At 41.3% G+C, this 19,835-nt stretch overlaps 1 protein-coding gene across 7 annotated transcripts in view; it reads right to left on the minus strand.

The window, feature by feature from the left end:
- si:ch73-103b11.2 (protein outspread) overlaps nt 1-19,835 on the minus strand; it is a 44,923-nt gene that overhangs the window by 11,219 nt on the left and 13,869 nt on the right. For 3 of the 7 annotated variants that reach the window (XM_034558528.1, XM_034558527.1, XM_034558522.1), the window contains exons 4-13: nt 12,688-12,839; nt 10,379-10,463; nt 6,505-6,808; nt 5,685-6,222; nt 4,271-4,412; nt 4,047-4,163; nt 2,762-2,818; nt 2,575-2,643; nt 2,381-2,470; nt 922-1,031 (exon numbers count right to left, since the gene is read on the minus strand). In XM_034558528.1, the coding sequence (XP_034414419.1) occupies nt 922-1,031; nt 2,381-2,470; nt 2,575-2,643; nt 2,762-2,818; nt 4,047-4,163; nt 4,271-4,412; nt 5,685-6,222; nt 6,505-6,808; nt 10,379-10,463; nt 12,688-12,839 (1,664 nt within the window). The remainder of the gene's footprint in view (nt 1-921; nt 1,032-2,380; nt 2,471-2,574; nt 2,644-2,761; nt 2,819-4,046; nt 4,164-4,270; nt 4,413-5,684; nt 6,223-6,504; nt 6,809-10,378; nt 10,464-12,687; nt 12,840-19,835) is intronic. The other 4 variants (XM_034558526.1, XM_034558524.1, XM_034558529.1 and 1 more) reach the window with 4 other exon arrangements.

The raw sequence follows: 19,835 nt of genomic DNA on the forward strand, positions 1-19,835 counted from the left end.
TGATTGGCACTTAGTAGTGTTGAGGGGCAGAGCATTATAAAAAAAGAGACCTGACGGAATAATCTATTTTTACCACGTTGTGTGTGGAGGCGTCAGGAGGTATGAGTTATGGGAAAATGAGAAGGAACAGAGCTCAGGAATGAGAAAGGGGTGTCTGCGAGGCGCCTTGCAGAAATACCAAAAATATTACACATGTTCTTCTTGGAGAGAGCTACCACAGGCAGAGTGCGTGACTCAGTAAATGCAGGTCAGTGTGTGTACAAAGTATCACAAGTGATGACCCGTCTGAAAAGGCAATACGCAGGTTTGAAAAACACAACAGTAAATGTTTAGGTGGTTTAAAAAAAAAATCCTCAGGTGAACTATTTTTCGGGAACCGTTTGGGAACCTTTGGATCTCAGCTCTCCTCTCCCTCCACTCGAGGCATTTTCTGTCTGTGCTGCAGGTGGGGTTTTGTTGTTCTGTGATCACTTCCAAAAGTTAGTGGACAACCACACAATGATTAATTATTAAAATTCTCTCTACTGTTGATCAACAGACGGTTGGTAGGTTATTCTAGTATGTTGATGTGATTGCAGTGAGCGTCTCTACAGGAGCACAACTGACAGGGAGACATTACTCAACAATCACATGACATAGGGTGGGACGACAAACACGCTGGGGCTGACATCGCTGAGCAATTACATCACTGTTCGAGGAGGGGGGGATATTCAACACACACAAGCACTCCAACCTGGGCTTCAGAACGGATAGTTTCAGAGAGATGTTTTTCCTGGAAGCAGGTAGAAAATACCGGTTGAGCGGGGAAGAGAAAGAAGGAAAGAGAGGGTGAGGAGGAGAGAGGAATTAAAATAAAATAAGTGAGAAAAGCAGCTGTCATATCTGCCAGTGGTTAAAGCGTTAATCCTCTTTGGGAATTACCGGGTGACATCTGGGGCAATAGTGGGTCGCACATTCTTCATGATGGCCTGAATCCAGTTGCGACGGATCCCAGAGGTCATGGCTGACAAGGTGCACGCTTCCTCTTTACACTGAAAACAGAAAGGCATTTCATTTAAATGACTGACAGACATTTTTTTTTTTTTAACATACTTCTTAGAATTCAGTTTCATCAGTAGAAGAAACAAACTGTGAAATGAAAACAAGCATCATTGGCTTCTCCTTTGCTTTACTGCTGGCTGTAAAGCAAAGTAACAGATGATGTTTGCACTTTAGGTGCAATACATATATATATTCAACCTGACTGTGTGTTCAAATATAAATAGAACTCTGCTAAGTGTGATTTGCTAGATTGTGTCCTCGATTATTGCCACTCCCCTTCGCCAGAAAGTAATTTCCAAAAAACCTTGTGTTAAACCATTTATTTTATGTGGAAAACAATGGGCTGTTACTTTGTTGCAGATGTAGGACATTTGTGTGTAGTTTAGGATGGGTGTAAAACTGATGCTTTACACACAACTGCTACTAATCTATTACAAATTTCTTTTTTTTAATCATGTATATACAAAAAACATTTAATGCCAATAGCCTCCGGCTTTAAAATTGGTTGAAGCAGTTTACGATGACACATAATGACATGCAGTTGAGACTTGTCTTCTTAATGCCATAGATTGCACAATATGACACTTTTAAGTAAACTTTTGAGCAGTAGAACTCTCCCTTTAATAGAGGCATCCTACCCTAAGTGGCCTAGTAACACAGCTTTATTATGTGTGCAATACATTCAACTTTAACCTTAAATACAGGGACCTCTAGTGGAAGTTAAGTGAATTCTACAATAACACAGTTTCTCATGAAAGCTTCTGAGGACACATTAATGGAGTGTAAGCAACCCTGCACTGTTACATGCTTAGACTGCATGACACAGCCCCTTCCAGTCTGACCATGGAGCAGAGGGAGTAGACATTAATACTGGAGTTATTAATTTCTCTAAAGCCATGTTGTTCTCAGCCAGAGTTTAAATCTATATGTAGAAGGAACTAAACCCACGGCGATATCAAATGGATAACAATTGAACTGCATAGCAACTAGATAAAACGTGAGTGTAATTGAGCAATTCTTCTTTGAAAGCAAGAGGTTCGGTAAACATATTGTGCAGGATGAAGGACAAAAGGGCTCAGAGTGACAAGCTGTAGCAGATTTAGACCGCCATGATGTCAGCCTCTCACAGAGACGACAAGTCGAGAGACATCCGTCATTACGGGACAAAGAATCCTTTCAGAAAGACACAACCTGATACCTGGAGTTGCACCACATGTTGTTGAAGGCTGTTTATAGACCGTCAGCAGACAGCAGAGCTCCAGTGTGTTGACAATGAGTTTCTTCTTCACTGGTGATTAATGACACAGGACAATCCATGACATGAAGGATCAATACTCACGAGGATTTGGAAGCCGTAATTCCTCTGGACTGGGAACTCTTTGACATCATAACATGTGGAGAGGTCAATCTCACCATCCAGTTCTGAAGCCTAAGTAAAAAAATATCACCAAAACAAAAAAGTCCTTATTCATCGCCTATTCATTCAAAAAAAAAAACCAAACAGAAGACAATAGAATAGAAGACAATTATTACCTCCTCGGCTATCGAGTCCTTGTAGCACCTCAAACTCTGATCTGTCAGGACAAACCAGTGTTTCTTCCACTAAGGGGAAAAACAATACCATTAATTGGATTTCACAGAAGCCTCAATGAGTAAAATATAAATGTGATTCAGTAGAGGCAGATGCCATTTAATAATACCATTAATGAAAACTAATTACCATTCCATCTTCATACAGCTTTGTCATCCATCCTTTTTTGAAGTTCAACAGATCTGGCTGCAATAAAGACAGATGAGTGTGATGTAATATTATATAATGCAACTAGATTAACTCATATTGTATTACTGTTTATTATTTATATCACTTGTTTTTGATTTTACTATGTCTCTTGTGTGCACTTTACCCTTTGCTGCTGTAATCCGGTAAATTTCCCAACTGCGGGACTAATAAAGGATTATTTTATCTTATCTTATTAAAAGGAAATTCATCTACCACTTAGACGTGACATCCGATTAAACATCAACCACATAAATGGGAAATACACAATGTGATTTGGTCAGATTTATGTGCATTTGTTTACATTTAAGTCACTACCTCATAAGAATAAATGAAGATATTTGGCTCCAGCTAAATAGACCGACTGGCGGGAGCTGGACTTTCCCTCTGAAACACAAACGGCTGCACATTGAAACCAAGCTCAAGTCTGTTTATAGACTCCAGAGTCAATCATTCATCCAAAACCTGGCTTCTGCTCACTCAACAATACCTTGTTTCTGTTGAGCTTCATCAGGTGTGGTGTCACCGCATGGCACAGAGTCATTCTGATGTATAACTGCCTTCACTTTATATGTTGACAATCTGTTTCTCTCCGTCTGTCCCATGGACATATACACGACTGCTTCTGTGCTGGCTATTTATAATCATCAGTAGCGGTGGCGGCAGTGGCGTGCACATAAATGCATGCGTGTGTGTTTGAGTGGGCGTGGGGTTCTGGCAGCTGCAGCTCGCCCAGAGAGACCAACAACACACTGACTGGATCACCCCTGCAGCCCCGAACACACCGTGGATCAGTGGCAGTTTGTCAGACTGGTAGAGTCAGACGTCAGATACCAGTGCAACTGTACTTTAATCTCACTTACGGAAACTGAAGCAAACTAGTGCTACTTTTATAGTGTATATGCAGCAGCATGTGGAGTTGCAATGTTGTTTGGCTGCTTGCGCAAGTTTTATTATGTAAAACATGTAATTCAGTGTAATGAGCAGTGCACATTACAAAAAAGAGGTGCAGAGGGACAAAAATAAATAGAAATAGCGAACCACCAGTGCCGCAAAATGGGTTCAAGCTCCACTTCCACGCTTCTGGAAGTGCTTTATTGAACACAATTGGCCATTTTCAAGTGTTTCAAGGTGGTGAGGGATCACACCCTTTTTGGGCTATTTAATGGGGCTGTGAAATTCTATGTTTTGGTCCACTGGTTAATGTCCCAATACTTTCTGTACTCACAGTCATTGAGGACTCGGTGACTCGGCGGTCCAATGACTTGGCTCTTCTTAAATTAGCATAAGTGGAGCTGGACACATCAGGGACTGAGCGATCCTTTCCTGCATCCAGTGACATCTCCTACAAATACAACATAATATAATTAGTATTAGAAGTTAGACGTAATCCTTTAGCAACGTTACATAGTACAGTGAATTGTTTTAGTCATTCATCAGACAATAACATACATGTTTGTTTGCCACATAGCGCCTCTCGCTGCGTCCTTGTCTCTGGATTAGCGTGGTGTTAGTGGCGGGCTCATTGGAGCTGCTCATGTCCATGCGCTCTACAGGCTGACCCTCCTCAAATCTGCCAATGATTTGAGAACGCCTGTGAGACACAAAGGACGTTCCTTTTCAGAGTGCTGAGTCACCGTACATAACGTATTTCACTTGACAAAAGTCTTGTCTGAAATCTGTTAAATATCTCAATTATTAAATTTTTTTTTTTTAAAGAATGATAATAAATCAGCATACACAGAATTCTTAAAAATGCAGCACATAATCCTCACATTGTGGCAGAAAAACAAAAAACAAGACCAAAGCATGTTATAAAAAGCAAATTTGAGCCAAAATCAATGTCCAAGTTTCAATTTACTGAGCAGAATGCACAACATTTACAAAAGGTAGTTTGACTTTGGACATCATTCTAGACTCAAACAAACTTTCATAGATAACAATGTGCAATGTAGAGGTAATATCTTTAAAGAGAACAATCCAGAGATACATAAAATAAAAAGTAGGTGTTATATAATGAGATTAAAGTGTAGAAGAAAAGGAAAATGATTAGGATGGTGGATTAAACTAATTAAAGTAGCAGCGATGGCAACACAGTCAGCATTACCTTATGGCTCTGCACTTGTTGTGTGTATAGTGTGTGTGTATGTGTGTCTGCACAAGAAAGAAAGAAAGAAAGATCAAACTGTATGTAAACCCACCATCAGTACCAACCACCAGTATGTTTAAGTATGCACAATATATATACAGTAAATCAAGTATTTATGAAACTGTGCGAGTGTGTGTTCTCCCAGGCAGTGCAGAGATGAAATGATAGAAAGCAGGAATCAGCGGTGACCAGCAGGGTACAGCATTGAGAGAGGGGTGGAGGGGTTGGTTGAGCTTTAGCTCCAAGAAGCTCTGTTCAGAAGCCCCTGGAAAAGATCGAAAACGACAAAACAAACTAGCAAAGTAGCCAGAGCAAAAGGTAGAGATCAATAGAAAAGAAAGTAAAACATGCACTTCAATCCCTAAATCATTAATGGCAAACAATCTGTAAAGATAAGGGAGGCAGCAATTGGAAAAGATGCTCAAGATACAGGAACGTCTCAAGGACAGCAGCCACAGGGTGGTGCTAAACACTAGAAATGCTGACGCTTTAAGAAATGCATGAGCTTCACATATTATAGTAGATTACTTGGCATGCTATCTATATGTTTTAAGGCTATGTCAAGGGCTTACAACCAGTGGCTCATTGATGATTATCAATGCTGTTTGGCTGCCAGTATAATCACAAGTGAATCTGCTATGAGATATGCAACTTCAAATGTCTGTAGAATCTGTTTTTGCAGTGTGCCAAGCATGACACGTATACATAACCTCTTACCTGCGATCCTCCCCAAACAGCCGAGCCACCTCCTCTCTGCCAGGACTCCTGGTCCGTGTCCTCAGCTCTTGGCGCTTTTTTTCTGAGCGGAAGGCTTCGCGGTGACTCAGCCTGCGAGCTCGCGGAACATCGGACAGCGCCGCGTACTCCCTGCCAGGCCGGCCCACTCTGCCGCCTCCACCACTGACACTACAAACACTTCCTCCACCACCAATGCGTCCCTCCCAGGTGGGTGTAGTCCCACTGGGTTCAGAATCCAGCGAGCTCTGGGAGGAACTGATGGTGGAGTAGTTGGGTGAAACAAGTGCACCTGGAGAAGGGAGAGGATCTCGGGAGGGTTGAAAAGGGGAAGTTTGGGATTCAGACTCAGAGTTGTACCTGGGACTGAGAGCTCCTAATGAGGAGGAAGATGGTGAAGAGGACAAGGGTAGATGATTGGGTGGCTGAGATTGTGGAAAAGGCTCCGACTTGGTCTTCTCCAGGGAAAAGTAACCACTCTCCACTCGTACCTTGCGTCCAGTGCTCATGGTGCCACCATCTGAAGCAAGAACACAGTGCCACCAATATGAAACTGCCAAAATAGTATACATATTATTATTATTATAAATATGTAAATGTAAGTTACATATTTGTAGACTTGACAAAATGGTCACTACTTCACCGAACAGTTGGCCAAGTGGCTGTATTCTTATACTTAAGCGTTAGAGTGAAGTTGACTAAAAGTAAATTATACTTTTTGTTGCTGTTGTTAATCGCAATGAAATAGCTTAAGCATATGCAGGATGTGGATGAATTGGCATGCGATCCTCTTAGTCCTCACCATCTTGAGTTGCGATGCTGGAGTCTGGTTGGCTCTGGCTCAGCTGGCTGAGACAGGAGGCACTGCGGCTGCAGGGGATGGTGGCCCTGCTCCAGCGGTGCTCCTCCTGCCACAGAGTGGCACGGCTTATCGGGACACGCTCGGCACTGGCGATGCTGCTGGCCAGGCAAGGGATGCTTCCTCCACTGCTGTTGCTGCTGGTCACCGTCACCTTGGCAGGGCCGGGCTCCTGGGCACGCGTTTGGGTTGGAAGGAGTGGATGGGAAGAGGAAATGACATAATGGGAGGTAAGGTCACAGAGCGACTACAAAAAGGAAAACGAGAAGGAAAAAGATTGAAGAATAATTAAATACGGATTAGAAATGTGAAGTTTTTGCTTTTACTACTTCTTGGGTTTTTATGTGTAGCGTATGTGTCAGGTAATCAAAGTGACACATTTTGTAATAATAGTAAAAGTACAAATTCTGGCAAGAGATAAGGAGGCTGTGTGGAAAAGAGAAAGAGATTGACAGCTAGACAAAGAACAAAGAGTTTATTTCTGGCAAACACATCTGTATTTTTGATGATTACAGAAAAAAACAAATTCCATTCTGCAGCGGCAGAATATATTGCAATAGATTTTAAAATAAAATTAGGGCTGTACCAAATGTCATTGTTTTACATTCAAAGCTTCCATTGAGGTTTTCCATTGAAGCATTATATGCCGGTCGTCATATTTCATGACGCAACGACCGTCAAAAGTCCAAAATCCTCAATTTTTATTAAATAATTAAACAAAGGTTGTTTGTTTTTCAATTAAATTCACTTTAATGAGTATAACGTTTTTTGTGCGGCTGTTTTTTGACGGCAGTGAAGATTATGTTTTTGAAAGGCTAAATGGCAACACATATGGATTGAAGCAGAATATACTTAAGTGATAACATCTCTCTTTTTCAATAAGTGTTGACTTTTGGTCCTTTCAACGTTCTGGAGTTAATGAAAATCTTTAACATCACACGAGTGGAAACAGTCCTACTCCAACACCACTGGAAGCAATTTCTACAAATAATAGTGTTGCCTGATCTTTATTTTGCAACTGTGCAGAAACGCCAGGTTTAAACAGAATTAATAAAAATTTGGATTTAAATGACAAAAATATGAATTAACTATTCAGTACAGCTCTTATAAAATCATATAAATCATCTTCATCTGAGTCATAAATACTAAGAGCAAACTAAATTAAACATTCATTGCTGTTTGATGTCCCCAGAACAAATTGTTTGGCATTTGAGTCCATCAGAGAAAGAATCCCAAAGCACTACTGCCCGCCTACTTCAAATCACCACAAACATGCTGTCGTGCTAACAATCTCTCAAAAATCAGAGGAGAGATTCACCCTTCACCTGGATTGATCTGGATTATTATCAAAATATTTTAATAGGAAATTTCAAAAGGCACTAAGTGTGAAGCAGAATACAAAGTTTGGCCAAGTTGAACTCACTGGGTGTTCATTCATGTCTTTAGTGGAAAAACACTGGCTTACAGTTTCTCCACCCTGCCAATCACAACAAGCCTTTGATGTTTGTATTGTAGTGCTGATTAATAATCAATACAGGTAAACCCAAACATCTCAATCTCAATGATTTATAGTTTCTATACTAGTTGAACGGTGGGTTTGATTTTGTTCTTATTTAGGTCCAATTCATGCATATTTATGGCATAAAGCATTATTAAAGGCCTTTTGTTGCTTATCAAGAATCTGAAAGTAACAACTACGCAGGGTCAGGCGTTTCTATTTGAGGGCACCACCCAGAAGACAAACACGTTACAGTGCTCCAGCATGTTGCGTCAAAGTGGGAGGAGAACTGTCAGGTGGAAATGTGAGCCTGACCAAAACTGTGGATATTTATCTGTGACAATCTATATTTACATCCCAGAATAACTAAACAGCCCACGAGACAATGGTAGAAACTGACGAGCAGTGAAAGCGTAAACACCCTCACACATTATTAGCCATAATTATGTTGCTTGGCCTTGACTGTTGATATTTATTTAAAGCAATGTGCATTTCACATGCAAGAAAAAAAAGATGAATTCCTTTTCTGAGCTCTATTGGTGTTTAAAGCAGACATCAGGAACTTATTGTGGTGAAATAAAATTGCAGTTTGTCGTAGTTACACTCGTATTACACAAGAAAGTAAACAGTCAAGGTCACCACTGTGTCACCACTCTGCAAATGAGCCTTGTTAGCGTCAGCATGGCAAGGTCACCGTCGGATTCAGGGCGCCGTCATTAGAGAAACCAGACAATGAAGTGCAGAGAGAATTTTGTGTGCACACATTTGGCCTCACATTAAATCGGAGGTAGAACATGGGGAAAGCTTTATCCCACGGGTTGGTGGTGTGTACGATATTTTACAACAATCGCCTACATTTTCATCTCCTTATTGAAACCATAACTGTGGTAATAAAGATTTACCTAATACTGTTATTTTATTCTGACTTCACTGTCATGCACTCATACTTTCACAGGGCACATAGGTGATGTTAATTAAACAATGTGATGATTATATTTTGGTTTAGGACAGGGATTTGACTTCTATGACGACAAGCGTCAAATTACAACGCAACCTGTTTGGATCAGACACACAACATCAGTGACTGAACAGGCACACAAACCTGTGTCTGACAGGTGAGACAGCCTCTCCTGGACATGACCATGAAACAGACCCATACGTGAGAGGATCATGGTCACATTGTTCAATGTCATTTTATCGATAATGATATCAGGAATATTCTGATGTCTCAATTTGGTTTGTGGCCTTCAAGCCAGGTGAAACCATGCGTGTATTTGAAGGAGGTGACCTCTTCTGCACCGATTGAAACAGAACTACAGTGTTGAAACATAGTGCAAGTATGTCTTGCAGAAACGTGTATGACAATGTGTAAGCTTGTTATCCACACCCTTTACATATACATGTATAGAGTTATTTAGGGGCATGTGAAATATATCTATATACTATATGTGTGTTCAAAGTATGTGACCTGTTCTCCATCTATAAAAACATAACTATATTATTGGAATCATGATGCAAGTATTTCATTCGGGAAAATAGCTTTTAAACACGTTATTCACACTCTTTAACATCGACCACTGTAAATCATCTAAACGTATACATACATTTAGGAGTGTATGGACTGCAGTCTATTTGATCATTAGGGCCACGTCATGTGACTCGAAAATGAAAATATGGACAGCATGAACTGTTCATTATGCTGATGTAAAAAAATAATCTCTCTGTGTTTCTGGAAGCTGGTGTAGTTTGAGTGGAAGGAAAAGCCTCCAGACAGCATACGTCCACAGCACATGTCCTAATTACATATGCATGTTCTTTCGATCCTGGAGCACCAATTGCCACATGGGGATCACTTATCTCAAACAGTGTCGATATGAACTCATATCCATCTTAAAGGTTTGCATGAAATCATCCGAGGGGGACACTCATTATCTGTCATTTGGATATACTTCAGTTATAAAAAAGGCAGAGAATGTCAAACAAGCATAGATGCAGCAAACTAAATGTGCATCAGAAATGTTGCTGCACTTGGTAGCAGTATGAACGAATTCTTTAACCACCTCAACCTAATAATCACACAATAGTGTATCTGTATTCTCAGTAAAGTTGTAACATCATCCTTATTCTCTGCTTTACGTGTGCACTGATCTGCCCTGGTTTTAGTTTGACAGGGTTACGCGGCATTCAGGAGCCAGAAATCAAAAGGCAAAGGTTTCACACATGACCTTCATCTGAATTTGGTTGCTTACTATTCGCACCTTCTTCTGAAGGAGTGAGGTAAAAGCCCTTTGCAATGGAGTGTGTGAATAGGTGCATTACCTGGTGAGTGGGTGGATCAACCTTGCGTTTTTTCTTCTGGTTCTGCTTGTTGGTCCTGGGGTAGACAGTCAGAGCCTCCTGCCACCTACGAATAGGGAAACTGTCAAAGAGTTGTTCTTGGGAAACTAAATGCAGACTGCACCCGTGGTGGATCAATGTGTGACAGGACAAAGACAAACAGTGAGCTAGTGCAGCGGAAGAGAACCTTGCATCAGTATGTAATCATCGAGGTGGCAACAAAAAGTATCTTAAAGCCTGGTACGGTAACATTTAATTATCTTTGATCATTAACGTTTGCTTTATTGCTGTGTGTGTGTGTGTGTGTGTGTGTGTGCGCACGCTTACTAAAAAGGCAATTCTCAAGGACACGATTATCAAATTAGCCAAGGTGGATTTAGTTAAGTGTTGTGCTTGAAAAGCGTACTCAGTCAGCACAAATAAGACTCCCACAGTTTTCATCTTTTTATTGCCTCTGTGCCATCATTCTACTTCCACACAACACAATATGTATAAATGTGCATCTTCATGAAAATCATCTGGATTAATGCCAGTCCAGAACAATGTCCATTCTTGGTCAAAACTAAAATGTTCATGGTTTAAGAAACTTTCCAGAGTCTCAGTCTACTAACAACTAAAGTTTGACTAAAAATAAAAATTATTAAGTGGACAAAACGTAACTAAGAAAACACACCTGGACTGATTAATATCAAGACTAACGAATAAAACCTGAAAATAGCCATTAAGATTAACACAAATCCTCATGTAATTATTTTACTATAGAACTGGCTCTTGTATGCCTAGAGTAATCAAGTCAGGGACTACGGTACACAACACTCATGCATTATCAAATATTGTTCTACTACGCCCTTTTTGTAAAGAAAACCTTTACATGGTGCCACTCTAAACTGTCATACTGTCATAAATTAATGAGTGGCAGCACAGACCTGTTATTATCCTCTAGCATAATTAATAAAAGCGTAACATAACCAGGAAAGACATTAAAAAAAGAATGCATATATTTTGTTGTTACAGCACTGAGATGTAGGCAACAATTGCGAGGGCTAATATGATGGTGTGACGGCCCACAACCAACACTAGAAGACGGGAGAGTGGGAGGTGTACAGCGATGCAGCTGGTAGCGTAACGGAGAGTAGGTGTTATGAGTCACAGTTCCCCAAGAATAGCCATAATATCTATTCTACAGTCAGGGAGGGAGAGTGCACTACTGCACACACACATCATGTACTGCACACACACACACACACACACACACACACACACACACACACACACTACATGTGCTGCAGTGGGGGAGAGGGACATGAGACAGGTTCCTCCAGATTATCCATTTAATTATTTTTCCAGTCTCAAAGTTCCAGATTTTTTGACATCAGAGTACAAACGGCTCGATGTTTATTATGTAAATAAACGATTGGTACCACGCTTTTGCCTTTGAATATGGCCTACAGTTGCCGCTACCCGCATGTTGGAGATGTCAAACACAAACTTGGCATTAAGCTTTCTTTTCCCCATTTAAAATCCTCCAACCAGGCTTCATATTTGGGATTGTCAAAGCGGTCCTCAGTACAGTCACCCATCGTGGCCGTTCAGTCCACACTACTACGCAGACAGTTGGACGACATTTCACTGTCAAACATCTTGCACTTGGGGCCGAGCTGTTTTGCAGGCAGCTCTGCGTAGGAGTGTGCGTTGAGTTGCTCATCGTACTTATTGCCTTGCTTTCGAAGACATCAAGCTCGCGCTGGCCTGCACTCTCTCACACACTGGTCAACATCTTGGCTGCGTTGGCTTGCCTGCTCTGAATACCATGAAAAACACCTGCCAGTATGATCAATTCATATTTTCAAGTTCTGAATGTTATATCTCAGACAACAGGATAAGCGAACAAAAATATTTTTAAATCAAATTCTATATATGTTTCTGCACTGCGTCAGTGTGTTGTGATGTGGGTCCAGGCACATGGGGGGGTTGTGAACACAGGTACAAGCCAAGAGAGGCGGGGAGAGGCAACAGTTCAAGAATGTGCACTGTCACTGCAGTGTGGATTGCAATGCTCTGAAAAGGCTCAGCCCTAAGGAGACAGCAGGGGGCAGATCAGCTGCTCACAACTATTCTCCCTTGTCCAGGTCTGTCATCCTTATTCATTCAAACCACCATAAAGAACAAAAAAACATATTGCCCATCTGAAGGAAATATTATCATCCATCTCTATATATATAATGATATAATGGCAGATGTGTAAACCCTACATTAACAGATCACATTCCTGGTTATTTATTATGTCTTACCCGTTGATAATTTCTTTACACTCGGCCCGTATGAAGTGCTCTTTGTCAGGGGTCAGAACGCAAAGAGAGTTCTTCTGACCCGTCCTGGACTCTCCATCAATGACGTCGGAGCACTGGTTCATGTTGATTGTACCCTGAGGTAGAGTGCTGGGCTGTGGGACACAACAGAGATGCATAGATACAGTGTTAAGCGGCGAAGTCAACAAACGTGCCCACACATCATCCCTCCACATGGTCTGTCTCCTCACACAATCCGCCCCAGCAATAATTTTCCTGCCAAACCACACACACACACACACACACACACACACACACACACACACACACACACACACACACACACACACACACACACACACACACACACACACACACACACACACACACACACACACACACACACACACAGAGATATAATCACAGTCTGTGCGCAAGAAAATGTTCTTGTTAGGAAGCCTGTGATATTTTTGTTTCTTGCGATGTGAATCACAGCATTTAAAAAGAGAATAATTACATAATTACATCATATATGTGCAGTTTATTTGTTTTACTGCACTTGCTCCATTTGTAAAGGAAGGTATCCCTCTGGCAATGATTTTAGACGGGGAAATTAGGTAGTTGTTTACAACTCTAATGGCCTCGGCATGACATTATTGTCAACAGTCGCCACCAGGCTTAAGTCCATAATCCCCACAGTAAAAGTTATTACTTTTAGTAGCTCTTCAAAGAAATTTGATCGAGCTAAAAAGGGTGGCATCTAGAATCAGGTGCATACAACAAAAAGACATAAAATCATACGAATTTACATTATTTATCACATGAACCAGGGTGCTTTAATTAACAATTATTCATATTGCAGGCATTCCAATGTGAATATAGCCTGTTGTTGGTTCAGCCCAAATCTACACAGTCAGACACGTTGTATATTGTGTCAATAGCAAGAGCCTGAAAGGGCCGGTGAAAAAGGACTGAAGAACAGTCCAAGTTCAGAGGTTCACTGAGCGGATATGGGTTTAATCTGTCTGATGCTTCATTGTGAGATTTAAACCCGGCTGTGCGCAGTGACATAGATGCCATCTGTCAGTTATGAATATGATGACCACAAGACTTCCACAATAACACTACTTTGTGTACAATGACTTAAGGTTTCCACATCCAGGTTTATGTAGGCATGCAGTGGCTTTGTATGTAGGCACGGCTCATTTACAATGAATAGAGGCATGCTCGCACAACCCAGAACAGATCAAATAATCTATTTATAGTCTATTGCAATGCATCGCTCCGAATGAACCCATGCGGTTTTTGTAAATGATGCTTTTCTACATGCAAAGTACTTGTTCAGATACATTCTTAGATGGACAGTACAAACAGAAGGTAGATATTTGCACACACATTATCACAAATATTACTTGATCAGAAAACTGACTTTTGCTTTGTCAGACCTCCAAGCCACAATACTCTTCTGTTAACCGAGGAATTTATATTTGTTCAATGTAAAGTAAATGAGTACTGCATGACTAAGCACACTGGGCATGGGTGGATGTTTGAACAGCTCTTTGGCCGTACCTTCAATGCACTAAACATACAGGCGGAATTACAGACACCAAAATGCCACAGTGGTTCCAAACTATATGTACCAGGTAGCCACAGATGATAAATTACAGCCCTCTGCAAATCAGAATATATTAGGAGATGGAAACAAAATTAAAAGGCATCCCGTTCATGTTTGCTATTGCCTTAATAAATCTGACTCAACGACACAATTTATGCAGCATAACCATAGCCTGTCAGCAACGGAGCAATGCAAGCCTCTAATGTGGACAGAGAAGTCAATAGTTAACAGTTTGTGGTAATCTAACCCAGAGGGTAGATGAGAGGCCCCGTTTACTTCATTGCTATTAAATGTCACTTTCATTCTTGACTCTCTAACCACTGTCTATATTATAGCAGACAGTACAGTCAACATGTGGCACAACACATTGGAAAAAGAATAGGAAAGATATACTATGGTAAAACAAGAGTGCCAGAGAGGCAGTTGGACATGTTTTGGTTCAACTTCTTGAAGCCATGGCTTTAAAATCACAAAGGGCTCTTGACTCTAAGGTGAGAGGCCCGGGCAACAGCCGGGCTTGACAGACAGACGGACAAATAGACGTTGGGACAGCTGGGCGAGGGCCTAGGCCTGCTTCAGACTGGACAGAGAGACCGGTGTCAGCTTGACCTGAGAGCCCTGTCACTCTCAGACACAGAGAGAGGAAGGAGGTTTGGGGACAGAGGGTGAGAAAGGGGAGATTAAGTCTCAAGCTGGTGGTCAAGGAGAACAGCAGTGCAGCAGAAAAAAGGGATTTAGTTGGACTGCTATGCCATCTGTCTGAGTAAACAAATCGAGAGTACACCACAAATGTGGGCTTGAGCTGGAGTCAGAGGAGGATAAACAGCAAAAATATTACAACATTCTGGGAACAGTTGTACAAGCAGCTTACGCCCCAGTTTTATAATCACAGCATCAGATTTTCTAGGACACTGAAAATAAATCAGAGATTGACAACTCTGATTAAAAAACTATGTTCACAAAGCTGCTCACCTTTGAGATTCATTTGAGAGCTTACATAAAGTAGGTGGTTGTGTAGGAGTACGTATAAAAGCACCCTCCCTGCTCCAGCACAGTTTCAGCTGAGCACCAATACAGGCCCCTACTTTGGGCCAGCCACCATGGCTCTCGCCCCCAGACCCAGGCCCCTTGAACCCACACCTCTCCGTCACCTAGCCTAGACCCAGTCCCCTCTTCCCGGGCCACTGCTCTCCACAATGGGCCCTTTGTGAAGCAGCAGCAGTTCACACAATGTGGGATTGTCAGCCGCCACAGTCCACAGAGCCACTCCTCCCCTTAACTCTCAACAAGGAAATGACCGAGAGACAAGAGGCCCAAACAAATGCCCTTTTGTGATCAGAGCATGGAAATTATGAAACCAGCATAAACTTATTATAGTCTCTGAAGTTGTTCAGACAATAATATGAATACTGGCTGGATGGGAGCCATTAAATCTCAAGAGGAGACGGGAACAAATCAGAAATAGATTTGGTTTCTAGACATTTTACATCAGCACCAATAGTTATAGGGATATATACGTCTGCGAAAAAGATTAAATGAAAGCAGCAGCCAAATTAGCAAATGTAGCCGTCATGCAGTACTAGTCTTCACCAGAACTGTGCAAACATCAAATCAATACATTGTAAATTGTTGCATCAAGCACATACGAGTATTTCAATTAGGAATTAGGAAATTTGCGTCACATTTAAACTTACAAAAAGCACTTACAAAAAAATGTAAGTGCTGAAAAAAAAGAATCTCTTTTCCAATGCGAAGTGAACGGAGACACTATTCCCAGTTTACCCACTCAGGAAATACAACGGATCCACTGCATAGTTCAATCCAAACTCTCCTCTCCTTACCAGAGAGCAATCGTTTGTCTTGTGATCTGTCCAGATGGTGTGTATCATTACAACAGTGTTCATTAGGAACCAACTCTCTGTTTAGAAAATGGTAATTAGCATGCCTTGGCGCTCTTGGCTTCCTTCACTCTTGGTCATTCCGTAGCTTAGCAAAACATCACATTCTTCCTTATGACACAGCGGGAGAAATATTTGCTTCTTTTGGCAGCTGGCTGATGATCTATTCTCAATTTTGGTTGAAAAGCAAATTCTCTTCCTCTGCCATCAACCTTTTTGGGTTTGACAGCCTCCTTTCTAGTCATGGAAAGAAGAAGTGCAGTTAAACCGACACAGTTAGGAGGAGGAGGAGGGAATTAACTAGCATTTAAATCACGGGATCCAGTTACATATTTCAACATAAAAAAAAAATACAAAAATTGATTCAACTCATGTTCTTATTAATATTGTATCAGTATCTAAATACAGTGTATTGCTCAATGTCCAAGGTAGTTATAAACACCTGAAGTTGATCAGAAACATCTGTTATTTGGTATTAGGTGCCAGTGTGTCTGCCAATGTTGGTTGTGACCAAAGCAAAAGCTACAACTTGACTCATTAAGTTACAATACTCTTCTTCAGACGTGTAACAGCAGGATCCTCAAGTTCGTCACTGTGCATCCGAAACCATTTGACTTTGATCACTGAAGACATGGAAACCAAAAGGAAAGCCGATGAACTGGCCCCGCTTCACCCTGACTCATGAACATGGCCTGGAATCAGGTCTCTTCAGGGTCCAACATCTTCTGCTCATTACCGATAACAGCTATTGTGCAATTAATCTTTCCATAGCAACACAAGACAACAGAGGTAAACACACATTTTTGATACCAGTGAGCATGCCCAAGAAACCAGCTGCGGGGGAAATGTCCTCAGGTGCCAGACGGATGGAGTCACCTTAAGTCTTGCTGAAGAGGAATATCAAACCCCTCTCTCTCTTTCCTTCCCAAGTCCACAATAATTATACAAACACAGATATACATTGCAATCAGGCCGGGAACTAGAGCTGACAGATTGGTCATGGACAAGATTACAATCATCAAAGTTCCAGAGTCCTCACAGCTCAATAATTACACCCCAATATTGAGACACCATTAAGCCAGTACAATTACATATGGTATTTACCTTATAGCCTCACTTACAATACCAACCCTAACCCTTGCCTGTACTTTAGATAAACATATAGCTCTATAAAATCAGGCTAAACCATATGGTGGATATCTGACATCTCTGTTACAGGGCCAAGTATAGTCCTCCAGGCATTCTCAGATAGACCTCACTCTACTGGTATGCTTTCAAGACGTCCAAATGAATGCGACGATATAGGCATCTCCACCGCGGTGAAGGCTAAATGTGAGAGCACTGTAGCGAGACAATATTCGGAGGGAAAAATCCAAACTCCAAGCATTTTTCACATATTTGTATCAGGTACTTCAGAGGGGACTGTGGGTGGTAGCAGTGCTGCATCTCTTCTGGAGAATTGTGAGAGGTAGTGGGTGGTTTAATGCTGTGTTAAGAGGCCAGCAGTTGGCAAATGCAGAGGAGGAGGAAGAGGAAGAGGAGGAAGAGTTGGAGGATGAAGAGCCATTTACTCCGGCGAGTACAGCAGAATATTTTTTTTTTTTAAAGTGTCTAGGATCGGTCAATCAGATGCAAAGGTACTTGAGTTACATGAACCAGAGCTTTGGCAACCAGCAGTGGTGGCAAGCTCAGAATAATGAAATGCATGTGTTGGTGCAAAATCAAACAATTTATAAATGCATATTACATTATTTTCTTATTTTACTACATACATCACTGTAATTGAAGCTTTGTCAATTGTGTTTATGTAATGTATATCATTTTAACAAATGAATAATTGTAAAACCCAGACTGATTGTGAGAAATCAGCCAGTCTTCGTTTAGGTGGTGACAGAGTAGATGGGCGGCTGTGAGAAACAGGTGCTACGATCGAGTTGTGTCATGTTGCGTTGGCTGTGGAGACTCAGACGAAGGAGAATTACTGTGAGAGTGTGTGGTTTTCCAGATGGGTAACATTTTCCTTACTGTGCTATCCAACTCCGTCTAACACTCATCAAGGTGCTCCTTTCTGCTCTGCACACGTATGCCTCATATTGTAGAATGATTCAATTCTACCTCGGTTATGTCAGCCAGCTCTACTTATCAGTTCAGTTGTTACTCTCCACTTTAGTCAGAGCGAACTAGGGCTGAGTGGGGAACCAAATGAATTTGATTAATTGAAATGTATGTTTTTGCATGATGTGCAGCAAAGCCCCAAGAAAGTGGGAGGAGTGCCAGGCTTTGAAGATTTGTTTTACATAGTGGCTAAACAGTGGAAATAAAATGTTTGGGTCTGTCACGTGACAGCATGGGGCCCAAAAATACTTTTTTTATACTTACATTGGGAGAGAGAATTTTTTAGGTAAATCAACCTCCCCGTATAAAGCACTTGAATGGCGCTTATTTAAATCATAAAGTCCCAAAAGTTGTAAAATGCACTACCAATTTTAATTATTTAAATTTGGTCTCTGTGAAATTATGTTTTGTTTGTTCATTTGGCATGGCTCGAGGCTCAAAATAGTACAATACCCACGAGTCTCATCAACTGTTGCCATGGAGAAGCAGTCTGTCAGAGGCGTGGAATGATCAAAGCGCCATAGTTGCTTAATTTAACAAAAATTGACAAAATAAAGGTGAATTGATTTAAGCTGCCGATTGTAAAACCAGTCATCTCAACAATGAGGAAATGTGTATATAATTACCATCTCTAAATTTTCTGATAACACAATTAGGTCCATAAGGAAACACATCAACACAAGACGGTAACAATATACTCACTGCAACTTCAACTCTTCCAAGGACAACAATCGGTACAACTGGATGACCTGCGCTGACGACCGCTTTCTATTTACCACACCACTACTAACCAGTGCTGCTCTTCAAGTATCTTAATGTTTCTCTCAGTACAGTACCAGCACTCACTGAATTTTAGAGCAGTAAATCCTAGATTTGCAGCTCTAGGATCAGCTTTTTGTCTCCACTGCAAAAAGCAGTTGTGCCAAGATTACAGTGTGGCCCAAAACAGCAGTGTCTGGATTACTGCAGCGTCCTGTGCGGGGCTCTGACACAGCACTTTGGAAAGTAGGCCAAGGTGAATAGACACCCATCATATGGGGTTGCAGTAGTAAAGTCGCACGGTCCCAATGAAAACTATCCTAATCGAAATACAAGAGGCACATCATTTTGTTTCACTCCAGCACAACTAAGAAGCTAGTTTCTGAAAATCAGTCTACACTGTGTGAAGAAATTACATCAGAGTGCAGCCAGGCTGCCACTACCTCTTTGATAATGAGTGCAAATCTGTCGAAGCCGAAGTCAACGCAAATTAGCCCATCAGGCAGAAAGGAAGGGAAAATGGGGGAGGCATTGGAAAATGTTCCTTTGGGAATTCAGCTAATACCTCGGTTTTGGAGCTAGCAGTTTTCTACAGGGCTGAAGAGCTGCTTCCTACAAACCCAGGTCTTGGTGGTTAGCAGTTAACCTGCCTAAAGACATGCTGACCGCAGATCACTTTGAAGGCTCAGAGAAGATTCATCAGGGAACTAAACCTTTGGGGCAAAATTAAATTTCCAGATTTTATGTGTGTACAGGTTAAAATT

This window comes from Cyclopterus lumpus, chromosome 19 (genome assembly GCF_009769545.1).
Source record: "Cyclopterus lumpus isolate fCycLum1 chromosome 19, fCycLum1.pri, whole genome shotgun sequence".
In the NCBI taxonomy this organism is placed as follows: Eukaryota; Metazoa; Chordata; class Actinopteri; order Perciformes; family Cyclopteridae; genus Cyclopterus; species Cyclopterus lumpus.